Source organism: Nothobranchius furzeri, chromosome 5 (genome assembly GCF_043380555.1).
Source record: "Nothobranchius furzeri strain GRZ-AD chromosome 5, NfurGRZ-RIMD1, whole genome shotgun sequence".
NCBI classification, from domain to species: domain Eukaryota; kingdom Metazoa; phylum Chordata; class Actinopteri; order Cyprinodontiformes; family Nothobranchiidae; genus Nothobranchius; species Nothobranchius furzeri.
Window position 1 is genome coordinate 37,085,628 of NC_091745.1, and position 21,795 is coordinate 37,107,422.

The following is a 21,795-nucleotide window of genomic DNA, read 5'->3' on the forward strand; positions in this document are numbered from 1 at the left end:
TCAAATGGTTCATGAGATCATTTTTTGAAAGACAGACAAAGCTAACGCCATCACTTGAGTTGGATCTCAGATGTTCACGTGTTTGGGAAGACTCTCACGCTACCACACCAGATGCTTCTTCAATGCTGATAAAATGAATCTAGTCGTGTCTATTGTTGTGCGTGCTGATGGGTCACCGTGCACACTTTAGCTTTTTGCATTCTGGGTACTTGTGTTAGTAACTGGAGGTTTCAAAATGCACAGAGCAGAGGGGAGTTCTGCTGTAGAAAGGTACATTTTTGGATTAAAGGTTGAATTTGGAACATTTTCTGATCGAAGTTAAAGCTGAGATGATCTTCAGACGGCAGGATTTGGACAGCTCGTCTCTGATTGGCTAACAGCGCAGTAACTCACCACTGACTCGTTTGCTCTGCAACATGATGATTCATCCCCACATATGACACAACCCTGGAGGAGTTCTGCCGTGTGGTGGAGTTGCTAACGAAAATCAACAACAGCCAAGATTAATCCATGGATGCTAGACTGACATGTGTGGTCTTTATAAGCCAATAGTTGTCTGTTTGCAGCTGATGCAGGAAATAGATATAGAAGACTATTTTTACATTTATCCTGCATGTCTAACTCAGAGTGACTGATCATATTTAAATGAGAACAAGTTAAAACAGTTTCTCAGTGAACTTGGCCTTTAAGGGCTTGACTCTCTGCCTCTGTCACACACATGTGAGCTCAGCATCAGTAAGACTCATGTTCCGTAGTATTGATCGGGTGGGCTGGCCTTTCTGAACTGGAATGATTCCAAAAAGAGTGGATGGAGAGTTTTATTAAAAAAGTTCGTAAAATTCTTATTTCTCACAGACAAAAACTCTTTCACTGTTTGCCATTTGGATGCAAGTAATAACACACACACACACACACACACACACACGCACACACACACACACATGCACACACACACACACACGCACACACACACACATGTACACACACACACACACACACGCACACATGCACAAACGCACACACATACACACGCACACACGTACACACACACACACACACGCACGTACACACACGTACACACACACACGCGCGCACACGCACGCACACACACACACACACACACACACACTGTAAATATGTTCTGATTATTTGTTTAACCCTCCGGAGCCGGCGTTAAAACCTTCCTACCTGCTTACTCCACACACGTATCTCATGAGCATTTTTTAACTCAGAAGTTCCGCTGAAGGACTCAGTTGTCCGTCCTTTTGTCAGAACTTATTTGGAGCCTGAGAGGGTTGAAGGTGCATTAAAAGCAGCCTCTTAGTGTCTCATCTACCATTAAGAACAAAGTCTCTTGGTGATTGTAAAGTAGAGACCTGACACGTTAACGTCCGCCCGTCGCTGCGTCACGCACACCGTCACATCGGAGCGCCCTGGGAAGAGAAAAAATCTGTGCTAACTGACAGAACTTTTCAGGAAAAGCCTGAATAAAGCGGCTGTGTTCTGTGTTGCTTGTACCCGCCATTTATTAGTTGCTCTATTATTCATAACAAGGAATCAGAAAATGAAGGCTCATTATATACTCTTCAAGCTGTAAACTCATTAGCTGCTGCTAAAACCTCAACACAGCCCCAGTTACTAAAATGTCCTCCAACCTCAAACCAGCTCCTATAATCAGCACAGACACACGCACACGCTCACTCACAAGCATGAGCATGCTTCTGTAAGACCCAACCGAACGAGTAATTCAGTCTGAAACCGGAAAACATCAAAAATGTGTTTTTGAACATTTGCAGGAGACGTGTAGTGATGAGGGGAGAGAGTTGTTCATTAATAGGATTAAATGCTAAGGCTAATGGTATAAACCGAGACACAGGATGTGCCAGGTACCTGACAGGAGCAGTGCGGGGTAAGTTTTAGCAGATGGGGGGGTTGTTATTGTCGTGGATTACTCACTGCCACTTGATCTGCCTCTATAGCAGTAATCCTCTATCTAAGCTCCACAGGAAGGCAAAAACACACAGGAGTTATGTTACTCCAACGTCTTGAAACCATCTCTTTGTACGACCATAGATGAGGCTTATTGGCATTTTTCCTCTTTATCCCCTTTTGACGGCCTGTGGGGATCCATCTTGAATTAGCCAGTCATGATAAATATTTTGTTTTGTTATTCTTCTAAATTCCTTCCTCCCTCACTCTCATACAGCAGGTCTTCATAAAGCCTTTATAGTGTTTTGATTTGATGCAGAGCTTGATGGGATCAGGCCATGGCTGGCTAGTCAGGGGTTTAGGGGCCTTGGGAGCAATAGTTGCCTGATGGAGGAGTCTATGGAAAACTCATCAGAGACGGAGCTCTTCAGCGGAGGATGCACCGTTTCCAGTCCCAGTTCAGCACTAACGGGAGATTGAATTCATCGGCTCATTATCAAGCACCAGATTACTCACCTATTTAGGATCACAGGCACCTGCTGGACTAGAACAAATGACCCTTCAGGACCAAGGTGTCAAAGTGCTCTTTCAGTTTATCACTTCGTTCTTTTCCAACAGGTGCAGGTGTCCACCATGCGCTACAAAACAGCTCCAGAGTGACAACAACACGTTACAGAGAACCAGTCGCTGTCACGTGTGGACTGCACCGAGCCTTCCTGAGTCAACTAAAACTCGATTCCCACTCATTTTGAGATTTTCTGAAAAAGCCGAAGGCAACGGTGGATTCTTTGTAACGTGGGTGCTCGTGCAGCGTGCAGAGAGGTAATAAATGTGGGAGTCAGACCTGCTGCGGCTGCAGGTGTAGGCCTGCTGCAGGAGACAAAACACAGCTGCGGATCAGAACGGCCATTTAAAAGAGACGTCTGCAGCTGGTGCAAGCCCCCCCCCCCCCCATCCTATTGATGCCATAAAAACCTGCACTCTTCCCAGAGGAAAGAGCGAAGGGACCACTGAAGTCTGCAGCCTTCCAACCCCTTCCTGCAGTCTTTACTCTGACAATATTCTCTGTTGGGGGAGGGAGACGGTCTGTGGCAGAGAGAAGGTGGGGTGGGTGGGGGTGAGTGGATGAATGAACAAGCCTGGGGAGGAACCAGCCTGTTGCCACACGTGGTTTTGCTCCCACGAGCAAGAAGGGTGCTCGGAGAGCAGAATACTTTTATAGAATAACAACAGGTGGTCCTGGTGTGTTCTCACTTTTTTCTCTTTAGTTTCTGAGTGAAACTTTTCAGTCAGCTGTAGTAATTTATTCAGCACAAGCGAGAAGTACGAATGGCCTTCGGGTTGCTGGATAACGTAGGCTTACCTAACAGTTTGTGGCTGTGAGTAACAGTCACAAACCTACAGAAACAAAGAGCAGGTTAAAGAAACCAACACTGCTGTGAAAAGTCTCTTTTTCTACTCATGTAGTTTCTGCTTGAATCACAGCAGCCTTATCTTAAGCAAATGGAAGATCTTTATTATTAGAAATGAATATTTAACAGCTCTTAATATGCTGATTACTGGTCAAGAGGTCGCATATGTTACAGGAGTGCTGAGGATGCTCCTCGTCCCTCATTAAACACAATCACAGCCCCCGTCGTCTTAGTTATTCATCCATTAGTTTGTTCTCACTTTGGACGTTGATCCAGGCTGGGACGGAGATGATGGCATCACTGCTCTCAGACTGGCCCGCTTGACACTCGTAGACGCTGTCATCGTCTAGTTGGGCCTTCTCGATCTTAAGATGGTACTGCCCTGGAAGACAAAAGAAGCACACCGGCAGAGTTGTTCATTTCATTCGATGTGATGTAAACAGAGACATGTGCTGCTACCAACCACAAACACATAGAAGTTGTGTTTTTTGTAATTAAACTGAAACACAGCTGCTGGGTTTTTCAGAGTTAATTTTCTTAACGAACAAACATGTTCTGCCAAACGGGAAATGATATTTTTTGAAGTGGAAAGATGCTGAGAGGTTCTGAACGATTAATATTTTACCTGTTGTGAACAGCTCTTTGAACATCTTCAGTTTAAATGTGTGTTCTGATTGGATTGACCTGCTAACGGCTAGTCTGCGCAGGGTCAAGGTGAAGGGGGATCGCTGCCATTATTAAACAACTCCAACCTCAAACATTTCAAAGTGCTTCTTGCAAATGCTGCTTCACGAAGCTCGTGAATCACTGTCAGGTGTTTATTTAGGTAGAATTAGACGTTGCTTTCACTAAAAGCAGAGGAGTTAGCGGTGGCTGTATGCAGCAGCCTCGCCTTGGTCAGTGGGTCAGCTGTGGCTACGATGTAGCTCATCACCATCAGTGTGTGAATGAATGTTGTGTTGCAAAGCATCTTGGGGGGCTGTAGAACTCTAGAAGGCGCTGCATACTTACAGATCATTTACCATCTATAGATTTATCCTAAAACAGATATTTTATTATATTTTTAGCATCAGTTTGTTTTCTTCTGAGTTTTTAGTGCTTAATTCAGTATTCATCAGTAGGGTTGTCACGATACCAAAATTTCAAACTCGATTCGATACTGGGAAAAAAACTCGATACTCGATTTCGATACTATTTAAAAACACCAATTTATTGAACAAGTTTATTCAAAAAATAACATTCCTCAATTTATATTGCAAAAATTAAATGTTAAGAATTAAGTGCATTAAGTGCTTAAACCTTTCAAGTATCAGCATTTTTTAAAACGTGCATACAAAAACTGGTGAAAGTTAACACTTTAAATCATGAATTGTCTCACTATATACACACTATTTGCAGAGTGATGTTTTGCTGCTTAAACTCTGTTTAAGGTGCATTTTTGTCACAAGCTGTAACGCCATATGCTTTGTTCTGTACTTTTGAACAACTCTGTTGGTCAATACAGGGAGAAAACGAATTTCTCCACAGTAGGACAAAGGTACATCTACCGGTAATCTTAATAAAAACAGATTGGCGCACGGCAGTGACGTCATTAATAGCGCCGGTTAGATTAGCCGCAGCTAGTCTGTTCATGCCTACAAATCCCAGACCCGCTCCAAACGAACAGGGGAATCACGTTAATGATTCCCAACAAAACCTTTCGACATTGAGATGTTTTGGTGCAGATAATGTCTTATTTCGAGGCTGCACCAGGGGTGCCCGTCCACACCCGTTATATGGATATACGCTGACGGCGATTCGCCGATGGATCTAAATACCCCGGGGAATCCAAGTAGCACCAAAGTTGTCAGCGTGAGTAAACAAAAGTACTGCATGCTAGAAATTAAGTCCGGGTTGCAATAAACGGGAGTTTCCTTTAAGCACATGAGCGTGAATATGCAACTACGTGTCGGAATTGGTATGCTAATTAAGTTGGGCTGCGCAGCGCCTCCAAAATTAGCTGTTTATCTTTTTGTTTATTTATTTGTTAGACAAAACTTGGATCGGAGACAACTCGCGTGGGAAATTGCAATGTAGCCATGCGGCGTCTTCTTCTGTTTGTCTGGGAGGCGGAGGCTGCTTTACGGCATCTGGCTGTCGTGCGTGCCGGTGTACTTGGAGGCTGTGTATAATAGTCCATGATATCGATACCACAGGGATGGAATATCTAATTAAGATACCACTTTTAGTATCGATTTATATCTAGGTATCGATTTTTTTGACAACACTAGTGTGTGCACTCCTTCAATTTGTCATTTATTGTGTGAGTTATTAGTAGTTTATGTGAAAAATAAACAAAAACATGCTAAATTCCTGCTGATATTTGGGTTCCTATTTTGGCTAGAAATAAGACAAATATGATTCTGAGAGCAAAGTGAGAGTTCCTCGCTGCTGGTTTTATCATAGACATGCAAGTAGTTGTACTGTAAAAGTGTAGCATTTGTTTTTGCCCTTGCAGGGGCTCCTGACGTGGTAAACGAAACCCAGAGCCTGATTTAAAAAGCCGACTGAACAAACTGTCTATTAATGGATGCCAGACACAGTCCCCTCGCTCTGTTTCTCCCCTCTCAAAGTCTGGCATGCCAACGGAGCTTGATTTGTTTGATGCACTGCCACAACCTGTGGGGGTTAGATGATGCTCAGTGCTGGTTTCCCAGCTCCTGGCGGCTCACAGCCTCCTAACATGTGGAAAAATAGTATCTTGGTCTGACAACCACTCAGGCCTAAAAATGTACATGTCAAGTAAGCTGGCAAGATAATTAACAGCAACCAGAAGCAATTTCCACATCTAACTTATCATTGAGTGCAGAGAGAGAAAGAGACACTGAATTCATTAATCACATTCCTCTTTTCTGAAATTACTCACAAGCGGTGCAGTCAAGTAGCAGAGAGTATGTATTTATGGTGGATGGGATCGCTGAGATGTGACGTACTTATCTGTCCATTACTCTGAATTTACTCCATCTCGATTAGGACCTTTAAATAAACCTCAAGGACTGAATGCTGGCTCCAGCACTTCCCCTTTTGTATATCTGCCTTCTTGGATCAGCCTCAACAGTAAGAGAACAGCTGACGCCTAAAAGGTGCAAACCATCTCAAACTGTTGAGAAGATGCAACAATACATCCTGAAGAAGGTCTGATTTTTAACTACACAAGGAAAAAAAGACAAAAGAAGAAACCGAATTAAGCAAACATATTGTTTTGTTTCAATTGTTGATTTGTTTAGAAAGTTCAGCACAATCAGCAGGATCTTTTAAATGCTCATTTCCACTCTGGTGCACAGAGGAACCACTTCAACACAATCACATGTCAGGAAAAAGCTTTTAATAGAAAACCAATTACAATGTTGTCCTTCCACCATACTCAGCCCTTCTAATGCACCGAAATCTAGCTGAACACTAACAGAGTCAACACGCTGTCATCCAGAGACTCCTCTAATGGAAAGTGACCTGTTGAAGCTCGGTTCACACCACAGGATTCTTAAATTATCAGTCGAATTTCAAAGCACGACAGATCACACACGATAATAAAAACTGTGGTGTGCAGCAACAAGGCAACTATCATGCCCAAACTGTTTCCCCTCACGGTCGTTCTCCGCTCCGACGAGAAAATCTTGCAAGATTGGAGTAAAGCGAACATGGGGGATGAGTGTTTTCATCACCTTGCTCTCTGATTGGCTGAATGTCACAGTCAACAGGCAGTTGTCTCTGTAAATCAGATCAAGACAATCCAACGCGTTTGAAAGCCATGAAATCAGAAATGATCTTAACACACCACACAGAGCAGGATTATCTGATAAGTTCATCTTTAGAGCAGTTTAGATAATTGTGTGAATCCTACAGATTGTTTGAAGGGGCGGGGCTGGAAGATTGTGATTATCCTGAACGGGGCTTCAGTTGCAGTTTTGATTCATGTTCAGCACGACTAAATGTTTGCTGAACGGGCAAAGATCAGTAAATACCAAAACGTTTATGTTTTCGTTGGAATCTGCCAGTGAATGAAGTTATTGTGATGTCATTCAGAAGGTCCGTAGCTCCGGCTTACGCGACGCCTGCACCTCAGGTGAGTGGTAAAACCAGCCCTCCTCCAGTTTGGTACATTATTGTTTTCATGAGTTTAAAGAATTCTATCAGCTTAGTTCATGCATGAGCTAGGTTTGTTGTGAGTGCTAATATGAGCTGCCAGGCATTAATTTTCATGCATACTGCAAGTAAAATGTGTCCAACGTTTATTTTGCACAGCAGTTTGAGGTTGGGGGACTGATTTTAAAGGAGATATTTGCCACAGACGAGAGGAGTGAAATCAATTGGCTCACTCCATCCCCTGAAACCTTTTCCATCCTGATGAGCTCTTATTTTTCTTCATCTTTGTGCTGTGGTGTTTTCAGACTCAGACTTTGATTGATCCCTGCTCTTAGAATCAAAAACCCTCTCACATCTGTTTGGGATTTCACTGATTGAAAGCACCTCTCTCTAAACTCTCCATCAAATTGTTTTCTAATCTTGGGGGTTTCAGTCTTCATGGCAGTTTTTCCTTTTTATTTCCTTCTGAGAAAAAAGGAAGGCATCTAATTTAGATTTTCAGAATATGCGGTTGTTAAGTTTCCTTTTTTAATTTTAATTTGGCATCTTCAAGTGTGTGAAATAAAAAAAATGGCACAACTTTTCATTAGGGAAATGTTGATGTGTCAGAAAAGCAGTCATACATGCAGAAATGATCACCTTTATTACACCAAGAAAATTGAAAAGAAGCGTGTTCCACGTTCGTTTGTTACCAGCTGCTTCTGCCTGAATACCAGAAAAACCACAGACTGTCAGCGCGGTAAACATGGCTGCAAATATTTTTTCTGATAGCAAGTCATATAAAAATGAAATTAAAATAGCCTTCCAGTCACCAGGTGACACAGCACACAGACCCTGTTCAAGGCTCAGCTAATGATATGCTGTGGACACGATGTTCAGTTGCCAACTCTCTGATAGGAACCCCACATGAAATGGTCCCTTATTTAATCAAAATAAACGAGCAACATGCCTATATCAGCCTTTTGCACCTGTTGGGTACCTGATGACACGGACCATGCTGCACAAGGCTGCAGCTGTCCAACAGAGTCGTGTCAGACTCGTCCACTACAGCCACCGTTTGTAATATTTTTACTTTACTATCAAATGATGTGTTTCACGTTTACAATCTTGTCTGTTTTTCACCATATAAATACAAATATTCCTATGAGCCTGAAATGTAAAATGTTACAAAAACTGTGTTTTACAGCTCTTCTTCTCCTCCGGGTCAGGGATGAGGTCCTGCCTCGTCTTGTTCACGAGTGAGGGAAAGCTGGGGCGTGAGATCGATAGGCGGATTGGTGCTGCTTCTGCAGTGATGCGGGCGTTGTACCGGTCTGTCGTGGTGAAGAGAGAGCTGAGTCAGAAGGCTAAGCTCTCGATTTGCCGGTTGATCTACGTTCCTACCCTCACCTATGGTCATGAGCTTTGAGTAGTGACCGAAAGAGCGAGATCGCGGATACAAGCGGCCGAAATGACTTTTCTCCACAGGGTGTCTGGGCTCTTCCTTAGAGATAGGGTGAGAAGCTCGGTCATCCGGGAGGAGCTCAGAGTAGATCTGCTGCTCCTCCACATCAAGAGGAGCCAGTTGAGGTGGCTCGGGTATCTGGTTTGGATGCCTCCCTGGTGAGGTTTTCTGGTCGTGTCCTAAAGGAAGACCCAGGACACTATGGAGAGACTGTCTCACGGCTGGGATTCCCCGGAGGAGCTGGCCCGAGTGGCTGGGGACGGGAATTCTGGACCTTCCGGCCTATGGCTACTAGCCTGGTCAGCCAGCTGCTTCCTTATGGGAAGCATTGGGTCTGGGAACTCTCCTATTCAAATAACCCCACCCCCTTAGAATTCTAACCGAGCCAATCAGAGCTGAGCAGCGTACGTCACACATCGCAGTGCTGAGTTTCTCATAAACATGGTGTCTGAAGTGGAGTCCGCTGCGGCCCTTTTCTCTGTTCTAAATTCGTAGAAGCGCTAAAAGCCTTTCTTCTTAAGAACGAGGCCAGCATGGCACGTTTATCAGACACACCAGTGCAGTTACATTACCGTGGTTTACCGGAATGGTGTGTCTCTTAAAACGGGCTTGAGGCTGTGCTTGTCACCTGTGGAGCTCGTGGGCGGTGGTGGGAGTCGGGCGTTGGGCTTTAAACTGCTAATCAGAAACCAGTAGGTGATGATGGAGGGTTGATCCATCTCACCTCATGTGAAGGCAGTATTCTTGTGCAGATCTGATACACGAGTGACCAAAAACAAGCTGCATAGTGAGTCCTGGTTCAAGTGTAAGGGACCAAAGTGACAGTGCATCCAGAAGCTAAACTAATGCCTAGCCTATGACATCATCACGCCGTCAGCATTGTGTGAACGTTCGAGGTCAAAGTGTGATGAGATCAGGCTGCTGATGTTTAGAGTGTGGTATGAAGGATAGAAGGGCCTCTCTGGCTTGTGAGATAGCAAGGGGAATTATGTGGTGAGAACTAAAAGCATGAGCAGGGTCCTGACTGTTCTCACACTGAAAAAGCTAGTCCCAAGTTTGCCACGACTCAGCCACCTACCTGGTGTGCAGCGACGCCTTGGCCGAGCTTTTTGCCTTTTGAATCATGCAACAACAGGTGATCGTGATGTGAAAATGCTGAAAACAAAAGGTTTCACAGGCGAGTGACATCTCTGAGTGTGTCTAAGAAATTAATTAAAAAGTCTGATCCTGCAGCCAAAATAATGAATAAAAATTAAAGCATTTTCTCACTCATTTTAAATCAAAAATGTTTGCTGGTGAGTTTAATGTCAATAGTGTATTTGGATGACTAAAATCTAAATACTTATTTATATTTAAATAGTTTCATTTCTTGCAGCTTAATAACACTGCAGCATGATGCAGTGTGATGCACAAACAAACAAGACCAAAGTAACCCTATAATAAACACAGTGGGACTGCGGTGAACTGGCTGAAGGCTCATTTTTGTACTGTTTGATATTACAAGTCCCAATTTAACAGGAAGGAAATTAGAAGATTTTCACTCACATGAAAGACAAACAGGGAAAGACGTTCTCGTTCTGCTCGATACGATTCACGAGAAGGTTTGAAAATGTGAAGAAATTTCTTCAATAGTTTTTCAACATTATTGGTGGGAATTATGCAAACGAGTCTTCATCAATAATCACATTTTGCCTGATGGACTGGCTGCAGGCCAGGTGCTCGAACAAAACCACTGCTTGTGGGCAACTGATTGTAAATAAATTGAAAAAGGCGAAACTCCATACTTTCTTTCCTCACACACACCATCATCGGTTCATCTGTGTGTTTTTGTCTAAATAAGAGCCGCTTCACACCAACTGCCTGAACTCCTACACTAGATCAGAGCTAACGTCAGCCCACATTTGCATCATTTCTCCAGCCTGGGAAATCAAAGTGTGCTACATTTACCATGAGTGTTGAATCAGTGCTGCCCTGTCTTGTGACTGTAAATGGTTGATTTCAGGCTTAAAAAAGCATAAATAAAAATCACTGATGGTGACAATCAGTGATTACTGGTAGCCTATCAAGTGTAGTCAAGTGTCATCCTAAATGATTTAGCTCTTTCTGTGCAGCATAAAGTGATTGCATACATCCCTTGATCGGTTTCTTTTCCTGGAAAGTGTACCTGTGCTGATGGATATTCTACTCATGAGTGAGGGGATGAGTGTTTGGCAGATCTCCTGCACTTGTGGTCCTTCTGTTAGGTGCACGTTGATGTGCCAGATCTAAAATGAGAGGCTGTTGTTTAAACTAATTCTGCATCTGCTCTGATCATTTCCACCGTGTTAATCATCAGATAAAAATGTCTTTGGCTCTGCGTTTGAATGTTCCTGCTGACATGAACCCCGTCCAATCCTGACTGCGGCTCACACATGCGTGCCTGGAGTATGCATCCCTGAGCTTGCATGTGTCGTTGGCGCTCTCCGAACGCAGCAGCAAAGTGTGGCTCGTCTCATCGCAGCCTGATCAGGAACAGATGCTCCTCTCCTACTCGGGATTGCCTCCTAATTGGCTATTACTTTTTATAGACTATGGTGCATATTCTGCCACATTTTACTGATTAGGTGACATTTTTGCAGCTTTTTTTTTTCATTTTATGTGTGAATGACAGAATAAAGAAGACGTGTAATCTCACACGTAACCCCTCCACCCTCACCCACCCCACCAACGCACCCCAACATAATAACAGTCATTAGGCTTCTGTAATGTGTGTTTTGCTTTGATATGGCCGTTTGAGGCTCATCTCCGGTATTTTTAAAGTATCCTGTATTAGGTTGTGCTGTTTGATGCTTTGTGAGCTAACAGCAGAGTTTCATAACTTAACTGTGAAAACTACATTTCACAGGAACCGGTTTTGATGTGCAAATGCTTTTTAACACACCTTGAAACGAGAGTTTAGATCTTCTGATGTGGGTTTCCGAGGAAAGGTAATGAACTATTAATAACTGTTGTAGATAGCTCCTGTTGGAAACACTTATAATGACTGTGCTGAGAAGATAGCTGTGGTATCACCTTCTTAAACCCAGTCCTAAACGTTTCAGCTCACATCTGCTGTTTTATCAAGGTTTACAACGTCATAAGTCTGCACGACGCACGCTTATTTGCCTTATGCTAATGAAAAATGAGCAGCAAAGTTAGCTAGCTGTGGCATGTTTGAGTTGATTTCTAATGTTTCCAGTCAGATTTTAATAATAGCTCTACTAACAACTGTCAGCCTTGCAGAGGTTTATAAAACAGGGTTTTATGGTCATTTCACCAAATCTTTGTCGCTCTTTCATAGTTCTGATGAGTTTATTGTGATTTATGAAACCGTGGTGAGAAAATCTAATAAAAAAATGACTATTTGAGTTGTTGGGTACCAACCACAAAGTTAGTTTATTTTATTTTTTCCATTTTTTTGTTTGTTTCTTTCACATTCCTTGAAACGTTTTCTTTCGGAAAAAGTTTCTGAGGAACATCAGAGCAATGGTAGAGAGTTTTAGAAGTAATTATTTCTTTGGAAGGTTTAAAAATCCATATCTGTCACAGGTAGTTATTGAAACGACCCCAGTTTAGAAAAACAGGTTCGTTCTGCCAACCCGAAGAGCTAATGACTAGCCCATGAGGGCAAAGACCAGTGTCGTTGCATTCTTAAAATAAACTTCTCAAAACATCTCGTTCTGTGTTTTCTATCCAATTTCCTTCCAAAAAAAAAGAACAGAGAAAACCGAGCCATATATGAAGGTTAGAAAAATCTGATAAGTTGATACAACTCCAAATATTTGGTGAAACTGATTACATTAACTTTTGTTCGTGAAATACCTGAAAAATCACACTTTACTTAGTTGCTTTAGATTCATATTTTTAAGTACAACAAACATATTTTAAGTTAAGGACATATATTGTTCTGGGTATTCTCTACTTGGTGTTCTTATTTAATAGTACTGAGTTACGAATTGAATATTTAGAGCTTTTAACCACTCTACCCTAACCCATTTAAATAGAATTTGCTTAAAAATGACAATGTGGCGAGCAGGTGAAGGCCGAAGCTGTCACCAGCGCACGACTCACACACCCATGGATGCTCACAGCCAGTGAGAGTGGAGCACCCAAAGCCCAGTCAACAGCATTTGGTGTGGACCACCAGAGTATTAACTAAAGTGGAACGGCACAGCGTGGCCATTGCTTTGACCAACCTTCTCACTTATGGTGCCAACATGATAAAAGAGGTAACACCACGTTTGCGACACAGAACGACAGAATAACTAAGAACAAGTTGTTTTTCTTGATTTATTTCGGTCATGCTCACATAAAAGAGAAATTGTTCAAATTAATTAAAAGCTTGAGTTCTATGTACTTAAAACAAGGAAAAGGCTGAATTAACTCAACACTACTGAGTTCTATAAACATTTTTAGTTTTACCTACTCGATGTATTTGAATATTTTGAACATTTGGGTTTACAGTGTACCCAAAATACAATATTAGAGCAAAAATGTGGAGTCATATACAAAATACTGCATAAACTCTGCAATTAAACAAACAGAGGAGAAACAGGACAACAACTCAACACGCGAAAAATAAAATATAAAAAGGAATGTGAGAAAGAAACGCAAGAGCAGCAAAAGCAAGAGGCAGAAAATACAATAAAAATCTGCCATAACAGACCACTGCACCAGAGAAAATCATATATTGGATTGGGACAGCACACGGATCATGAGCAGAGAACAGAAATTCAGAGGACAGATCAAAGAAGCGATGGAGATAAGTAGCTGTGGACCTAGGACCAGGACCATGAACGAAAGAGTATACGCGCTGGACCACTCAAGGGACATGGCGGTCACAGAAAAGGTCACAGAAAAGGAGTGATATCATCCTCTGCTGTACGCAGATACATGGAGACACCACCAACTCCGACGTTTGCTCTGACAAAGTGTCATGAGCCGGGGTGAGTACTCCTGTTCTCTTAACCATCTGTGAGTCTCTTGCCAGGAGAGGGAGCGGCCCAGCTGTTCCTGATCAGCAATCAGCAGGGTGCTTTCCTATTTAAGGTGGATGGTGGACACAATTCGACTCCGGAAGATTGCCTCAGTTTTGGTAGTAGCCAGCCACTCGTGTTACCTCTAGTGTTCCTAGGATTAATGTTATTTTGTAGTGTTTTTGCTCTTATATTGGATTTACCCTTCTTCAGGATTCCTGTCGACCTCATTGGATACTGACCTCTACTCCAGGATTCTGATATTCACCACACGGACCAGGATTTGGATATTCAGCACACGGACCATATCACCACCCTCCATAACCCACCTTTCATCTCACCCAGTGCCCCATCCACCAGGATGCCCCGCTTCTCTCCACCTCTGCTCCCTCTCCTGCGCTTCCCCCGGCTCTCTACCTCTCCCTCCTCCAGCCAACATATACACGCCCCACAGTAAGTCTGCTGAACACCTCTGCCTGCCTACTGTGGATTTTGAAACCAGAACCTATGCTCACCTGTGTTCTCCCTCCTCCAGACGCTGAGCTGTTGTTGCAGTTCCAACCACAGACTTATCTGTGCATCTTAAGTTCCTCCTTATAAATAAATCATTTTTTCCATCAGTTTTTGGTCAGTGTTGTATTCTGCATGTCTTGGGTTAAGTACCTTCCTCCAAACATGCCACAAAGGTGGCAGCAGACGTCCAAACTTGTTGGGAATGGTAAAAACTGTCACAACCAGAACTAGAAGACTCGTGAGGACACCAAGACACAGTGAAGCGCTTATTAACGTCTTTATTAAAAGGAAAACACAACTAGGTGTTACCAGAGGTGGGCGAGGCTGAGGCAGGGTCAGGAGGAAGCATGGGTCAAAACCAGAGATTTGTGAATGCTACGAGGGGCAGGCAGGAAGCAGAATCCAGAGAAGGGTCCAAGGTCGTGAGTCCAGGGGGTCAGAAGCGGAGAAACAATCCAGGCAGGGAGCGTGGGCAGGTAGAGGTTCAGGAACAAGGTCGGGATCAATGATTCAGGCAGAGGTTAGGAGTGCTGGAGAACTTCCTGGCGTGAGCTTTCAATAATCTGGGACTGGTTGGAGAGCAGGCTGGGTGTTCTATAGCAAGGGAGGCAGGTGTGTGGCATGAGCTGATGACAGGGTGCAGGTGATGGTAGTTAAGTGGCTGAGGGCTTGATTGAGGAGGCAGCAGAGGCAGAGGAGGGTGTCATTCTGGGAGTCATAACAAAAACAATCTCTTTTTGCTCTGTGTGTGATGAAGAACCACAAAAATAAACTTGTCTCACAACACTTTAAGTGATTTCCTTACATAGATGTATACTGCCATCGTTTTTACATGCATGGGTATTTTGAGCGGGGGTATCAACAGAGAGCTTTTGACATCTAGAAGTCACTGGGTGAGGGTCAGGGACAACCTCGACCTGTCACCAGGTCCATCACAAACATGAGACAACCAGCGTTAGCGTCACCAGTTAAACTAACGAGCAGGTTTTTGGTTTGTGGGAGGACACTAGAGAACTGGACTAAATTCTCACGTGCTACTTTAGCAAACAATGGCTACAGCTGGGATTTAAACCAACAACCTTTTTGATGCAAGGTAATAGTGGTGGTGTAGTCCTCAAGACCACATTTTAATATTCTTGGTCTCGTCTTGGTATCGAGAGCATTTTTACTTGGTCTTGTCTCAGTCTCAGTTTTTGTGGACTTTGGGGTTTTCACATGACCGGTCGAGACCATTGCTGACAGGCTTTTGTCCGTGCATGTCTCACTGATGAGAGGACACCATAACATCATTGGTAGTCTAGTAGCCATAGGCACCGACCTACTGCACACTGCAGCGCCAAACGGACAGTGTTAGGCAAGTTACTTCAAAACTGTAATGCCTTATTTATTACTTGTTACCCTCATTTTACAGTAATTCGTTACATTACAATATTACTGATTTTAAAATGTAAGGCATTACACTACTTTTGCATTACTTTAAGTTACTTTCACCAAAACAACTTCAATATGAATCTGGTAATCTGACGCTAAGTGAGCTCATGTCATACACACATCACCAGATTTCTCTGCGACAATGACGTTAATTAGCGCGTGCTCCATCGCCAACAAGTCTCACATCCTCAACGATCTGTTCTGCACCGAAAAATTAAACTTTTTGTGGATTTTTGAGTTGTGGCAGCGCGAAAATGACGTCACTCATCTCCGTGAACTCTGTCCTCAAGACTGCTCTTTCTTCTCTGCTCCACGGACTACAGGCGGTGGAGGAACAGCTGTTATCTTCAAAAACACTTTTTGTGCCAAATTATATCCTCAAACTCCTACAGCTCATTTGAGATGATCGTGATTAAAATTGGTCGAGCTCTACCAGTTTATGGAATTCTGGTCTATTGCCCACCTGGATCTACTTCATCTTTCCTGTCCGACTTTCAGGATCTCCTATCTTCAACTATTAAACTAGACAGGATAATCATTGTTGGAGATTTCAACATCCACACTGAGGATCTATCTAACTGCTCCACTAGGGAGTTCCTAAACATGATGAACTCTTTTAACTTCTCTCAACACGTGTCTGGTCCCACTCACAGAGCAGGCCACACCCTGGATCTGGTCTTTTCCTACGGACTTCTTGTTGATAAGCTGCAGATTAATGATGTTGTGTTCAGTGACCATAAGTCAGTTTCTTTTCATATTACACCTAAATTCTGAATCTCATTCACCAGTCTCTGCTAAGCAACGACGTATTATCAACAGTTCTACCATTTTAAATTTCTCCTCCCTCTTTGACTTTGTACCTCCTTCCTCTGATGACGTAGAGCTCCTTACCAACTCATTTAATGATCACTGCCTCAAAATCCTAGATCAGGTCGCCCCTTACAAAACCAGCCGCAGTTCCAGTGCCTCTAGTTCACCCTGGCTGAACAACCAGATTCTTGATCTTAGACGCTCCTATAGAAAAGCGGAACGACGGTGGAAGAGGACAGGTCTGGTTGTTCATCGCGAATATTTTAAAGAACTTCTCGAGTCATACAACGAAGCTGTAGAAAATGCCAGGTCTTCTTTCTTCAGCAACCTCAAATGTCAAAATAAGAATAATCCTAAGGTTTTGTTTGACACCATCTCCAGTATCGTGTCTTCTCCTCCGCAGCAGGCTCAGCTATCTTCAGCTGATGACTGTAACAGATTTCTCCACTTTTTTGCCAACAAGGTGCTGAATCTGAGATCCAGCATTCCACAAGCACCCCCCCCCCCCCCCCCCAGGAGGGGAGGCCCCCCAGTGCTCCGAGTCTTTCACCTCCTTCTCCCCAATTACACTAAATGACTTAGCCTCAATAATCAGTCAGATGAAACTCTCATCATGCTCTTCAGACATCTTACCTCCCTCTGTTTTAGTCGGGTCCCTTGCCTCTATCAGTCCATCTCTGTTGACTATAATAAACAGCTCACTGAGCCAAGGCTGTGTTCCATCTTACTTTAAAAATGCAGTAGTGACATCTCTCTTAAAGAAACCCAACCTTGACGCCAGCTCCACCAGTAACTTCAGGCCCATTTCTAAGCTACCTTTCATCAGCAAAGTACTTGAGAAGGTTGTTGAAACCCAACTCAGATCCTGGTTTTCCAAGTCAAAGATCTCTGACCCCTTCCAATCTGGCTTTCTGAAGCAGCACTCTACTGAGACTGCTCTAGTAAGGGTGCATAATGACCTCCTGATGGCTGCTGATGCAGGGAAATGCACTGTCATGGACCTGCTTGACCTCAGTGCATCTTTTGACACTGTAGACCACAACGTTCTACTAAACAGGTTAAAGGCCCTGGCTGGGATTTCAGGTTCTGCTCTAGACTGGCTCTCTTCCTATCTCACTAACAGAACATTCACAGTGAAGTCCGAAACCTTCTCTTCAGATACTGCCTGTCTAACATGTGGGGTTCCACAAGGTTCAGTTCTAGGGCCTCTACTATTCGCATTCTATATTCTTCCTCTAGCTGGCATCATTCAGTCTTTCCCAGACATCTCCTATCACATCTACACTGATGATATTCAGCTCTCTATGTCCTTTATGCCACACCAGTTGGACAGGCTGGCCACCCTTGTACTCTGCTTGAACCAGATCAGTAACTGGCTGTCCAGCAACTTTCTTGTCCTCAATGCTAACAAGACAGAGACCCTGATCGCTGCACCCCCGGAACTTCAACCGAAAATCGAACAAGAAATTGCCTCCTTTTGCCCATCAGCCAAGGCCAACATTAGAAACCTAGGAGTTATTTTTGATCCAGTTTTAAGTTTAGACTCACACGTCAAAACCATCTCCCGCTCTTGTTTCTTCCAACTGAGAAACACTTCAAAAGTCCGTAAACTGGTTTCTACTGCAGATCTGGAAAAAAATCATCCATGCCTTTGTGTCATCACGCTTAGACTACTGTAACACTCTTTTTACTGGTCTCAGCAAAACCTCCCTCTTACGCCTTCAAGCCATCCAAAATGCAGCAGCCAGACTCCTAACCAAATCCAGCAGACGAGCTCACATCACTCCAGTTTTACAGTCCCTCCACTGGCTCCCGGTAGAATATAGAATACAGTTTAAAGTTTTAGTCCTGACCTATAGAACTCTTAACAACCAGGCTGCAAGCTACCTATCTGAGCTTTTATCCCCACACACCACCTCTCGGAACCTTAGATCCACATCTGAAAACCTCCTGGCTGTTCCTCGAACCAGACTGAAAACCAAAGGGGACAGGGCCTTTCAGTCTATTGCCCCCAGACTTTGGAACAGTCTACCTTCAAATCCCCGTCTCTTGAAATCTGTAGAAGTCTTCAAAAAACATCTTAAAACTCACCTTTTCATCCAGGCTTTCCCCCACTAAATATTCTAAAAGATGGCTTTGTTCTTGTTCACCTTGACTTTGTTTTTACTCCTTATTTTGGTTACTATTGTTGTCACTGCTATTGTTTTTATGATGTTTTTATTGATTTGAGGTATTTGCCCTGATTTTACTCATGTTGTACAGCGCTTTGAGATTTATATCTGTGAAAGGCGCTATATAAATAAACTTTACTTACTTACATATACAGTATGTGGAAGGTGATGTGGTGTCTGAGCTAGGATTGCTGTTAAAAACAGTCAAATATAATAACAGTGCTTTAAAATGATTGTTTATTAAATAAAAGCAACAACAATCTGTACTCTCAGCACGCTGCCATCTTATATTAATTGAGCAGGGAGTGAGGTGGTGGGGGCTCCAAGACTATATTTGCCTTGGTCCCCAAATGCCTTGATACGGCCCTGGATGTGGGACTGACTTCTGGGGTGATCTGATTCTATCACATGTATAAATATTAAATGCTTATATATTATTGCTTTTCACTGGTAAAATGTGTATTGGGGATAAATCTACCTACTTTTTTTCTTGTTTTCTTTGGTTTTATTTGAATGATTTCCGGCCCTTTCTCTCTCTAACCTTCCTGCATGCTGCATGTTTTCTCCGTCTTCCAGAAAAACTGTAAACTAGATTTCTTACTTTCTAACTAGTCAGCCAAAGGGATCTACCGAACGCAAAAAATAATATATATTTTAATATGTGCTGCGCTCCAGCTGCAATGAGTTGAAATCACCGGGGCACAGATGATGAACTTAGCTGAAAATTACATGAAGTACCAGAGAATATGGGCTGATAGAAATGATCGCAAACGAATGACTTTGTTTTGGTGGAGCGATTTTGTGAATATAACAGCGGCCGTGCGCAGGACGCAGCTGGAGTATTTCAGCCATTACCGCTGCGTCCTGTCCGCTCATAGAATGCCCGCAAAGCTGAGTCCATAAATGACGTCATATATGTGGATACTGGATCTTTTTTCAGGCTTCCTGCAATTTGAATTTTTAGGAAATCCACATCTTGATTCTGGGTTTAAAAATACATTGTAATCACCGCGTTACTGACACTTGTACCGAGTAAATATTACCATTTTCTTTCCCAGTAATGCCTTACATTACCACATTACAGCAAAAGCAATGCATTACAGTAATTAATTACTTTTGTACCGTGTTACTCCCAACACTGCACACGGACACATCAGGATCTCAGCTTTCATGGAAAGAAACTGGACTTTTGAAGTTTTCAGCAACAAGCCCTTCATGGGTTTACCAGTAGAGTCTTAGGTGTGTTTTGTCATCACATGACCCCATTTTTAGTTGAAGAAGAAGAAACTATTTTTTAGATAACGCCTCTAAAGATAGAAATCCCGGTGTGTGTCAGTTCAACTGTTAATGATGTAAATTCATGGATGAAAGGCAGATTTTCAAGAATGTTAAGAATATCTATATCTATCTCTATATCTATGCAGATATAGATATAGAATTGTATTTTTATTTTATTATATTATAATGTTACTTTGACATAAGTGGTCTTGGCCTGATCTCGGTTCCTTCTGATCTCAGCAAGGTCTTGGTCTCGAGTGGCGTGGTCTTGACTCCCACACAGGGCAACAGCACCACCGTGGTTTATGATCACGCTTCAAAATCGCACTTCAATAGCTTTTTAGACTGGAACATTTCTAGCGATTTTGATCATATTTCACCCATAAAAATGCCTTCCACTGTTGTCCCTTTGTCCCATTTTAAAATAATTTATTTATTTCAGATTGGTTCATCAATTCCCAACAGACCATGCACCATTTTTTTCTTTTTTTGGTGAATTCCCTGTTTACCTCTTTTTCCAGTCATGCTGTAGCGTGGAAAGCCTGGCAGACTTCTCTGAGGTCCCAGAAGGAGGCCATCTTTCACCCACTGCACAGTCCCCGAGGCCCTCAGGACCTCACACTTCAGCACAGCTGTGGCTCCCATCCGCACAGTCAGGTTCCTGGGCTCAGTTCTGAAGGCCTGCTGGGCACGCGTGCCTGGAGGCACAAAAAAGGAATGTGATTGGAGTTAATGTAAAGAGATCGAAGGGAACGAGGCCCGACTGTGCAAAAATCACTATCAGAGAAATAAATGAAGCAGATAGAGCACGACATAAACACACACCACAGGGATGCGGTCCTGTGATGTTTTGTCTGAGGAGGTACTCGTTTGTGTGTGGCCACATTATTCATCCCGGCATATGTTATATTGATGGTAAACTGCAGTGATACGGGTCTGAAAATGAGTCAATAAAGTAATTATGGTAAATTAAATCCCCCCTCGGCCAAGCAGATAGAGTATAGGAAGGAGTAAAATAAGAAAAAACAAGAGCTGTGGAGATCAGAGACCTTATTCACCTGTGGTTTTCCTTCAATGTCGATGTCCCACTTGCTAATTCCTCCTGGGAAGAGTAATGATTATTACTTTAATCCCCCTTGTTTGTCATACATAGTGTTGGCCATCCTTCACCCAGACTGTGAAGGGAAATTCTTTGGTTCAGTGCGTTTGAATCAGGAAGGTAACCTTAAAGCAAGCCAGCCACCGGCCTTCAGCACTGGGCTTGGGATTGTATGATTACCTCACACGGGTTTATGAATAAATTCACTTCAAGGAGCCCAGTGCAAATACTTGATCTAATTAGTGGCTAAAATCAAAGCGTGAGTCTCGTTGAAACAATGCCCTACAGAGAGGCCGGGCCAATTCCACTGGGCTACTGAAGTCCTGACCTTCATTGAAGCAATGACCAAGTTGTTTGTGAAGTGCATGCTCTGTTGCATCTGACAACATGAGTGAGAGGCAGAGCTCCCAGATCAAGGCTGAACCAGTCACCTCACGTCAAATATGAAGGGCAAGATTGGCCATTACAGAGGATGCATACAAACAATCAAACACTGGAGCGCATTTGCATACAGTTTACATAAATGAATACTCAACGCTGATCTGCAGCGGCTGGGTTTTCATAGGAAAACTCCTCTTTACTGGCATATCGC

General features: G+C 43.1%; 1 protein-coding gene across 1 annotated transcript in view; it reads right to left on the reverse strand.

The window, feature by feature from the left end:
- The window catches only part of nphs1 (NPHS1 adhesion molecule, nephrin), a 75,589-nt gene extending 54,592 nt beyond the window's left edge, over positions 1-20,997 (reverse strand). The window contains 4 exon segments of the mRNA XM_070551915.1: positions 3,601-3,723; positions 20,614-20,805; positions 20,808-20,881; positions 20,930-20,997. Coding sequence (XP_070408016.1) covers positions 3,601-3,723; positions 20,614-20,805; positions 20,808-20,881; positions 20,930-20,997 — 457 coding nt within the window.
- Between the last annotated feature and the right edge of the window lie 798 nt (positions 20,998-21,795).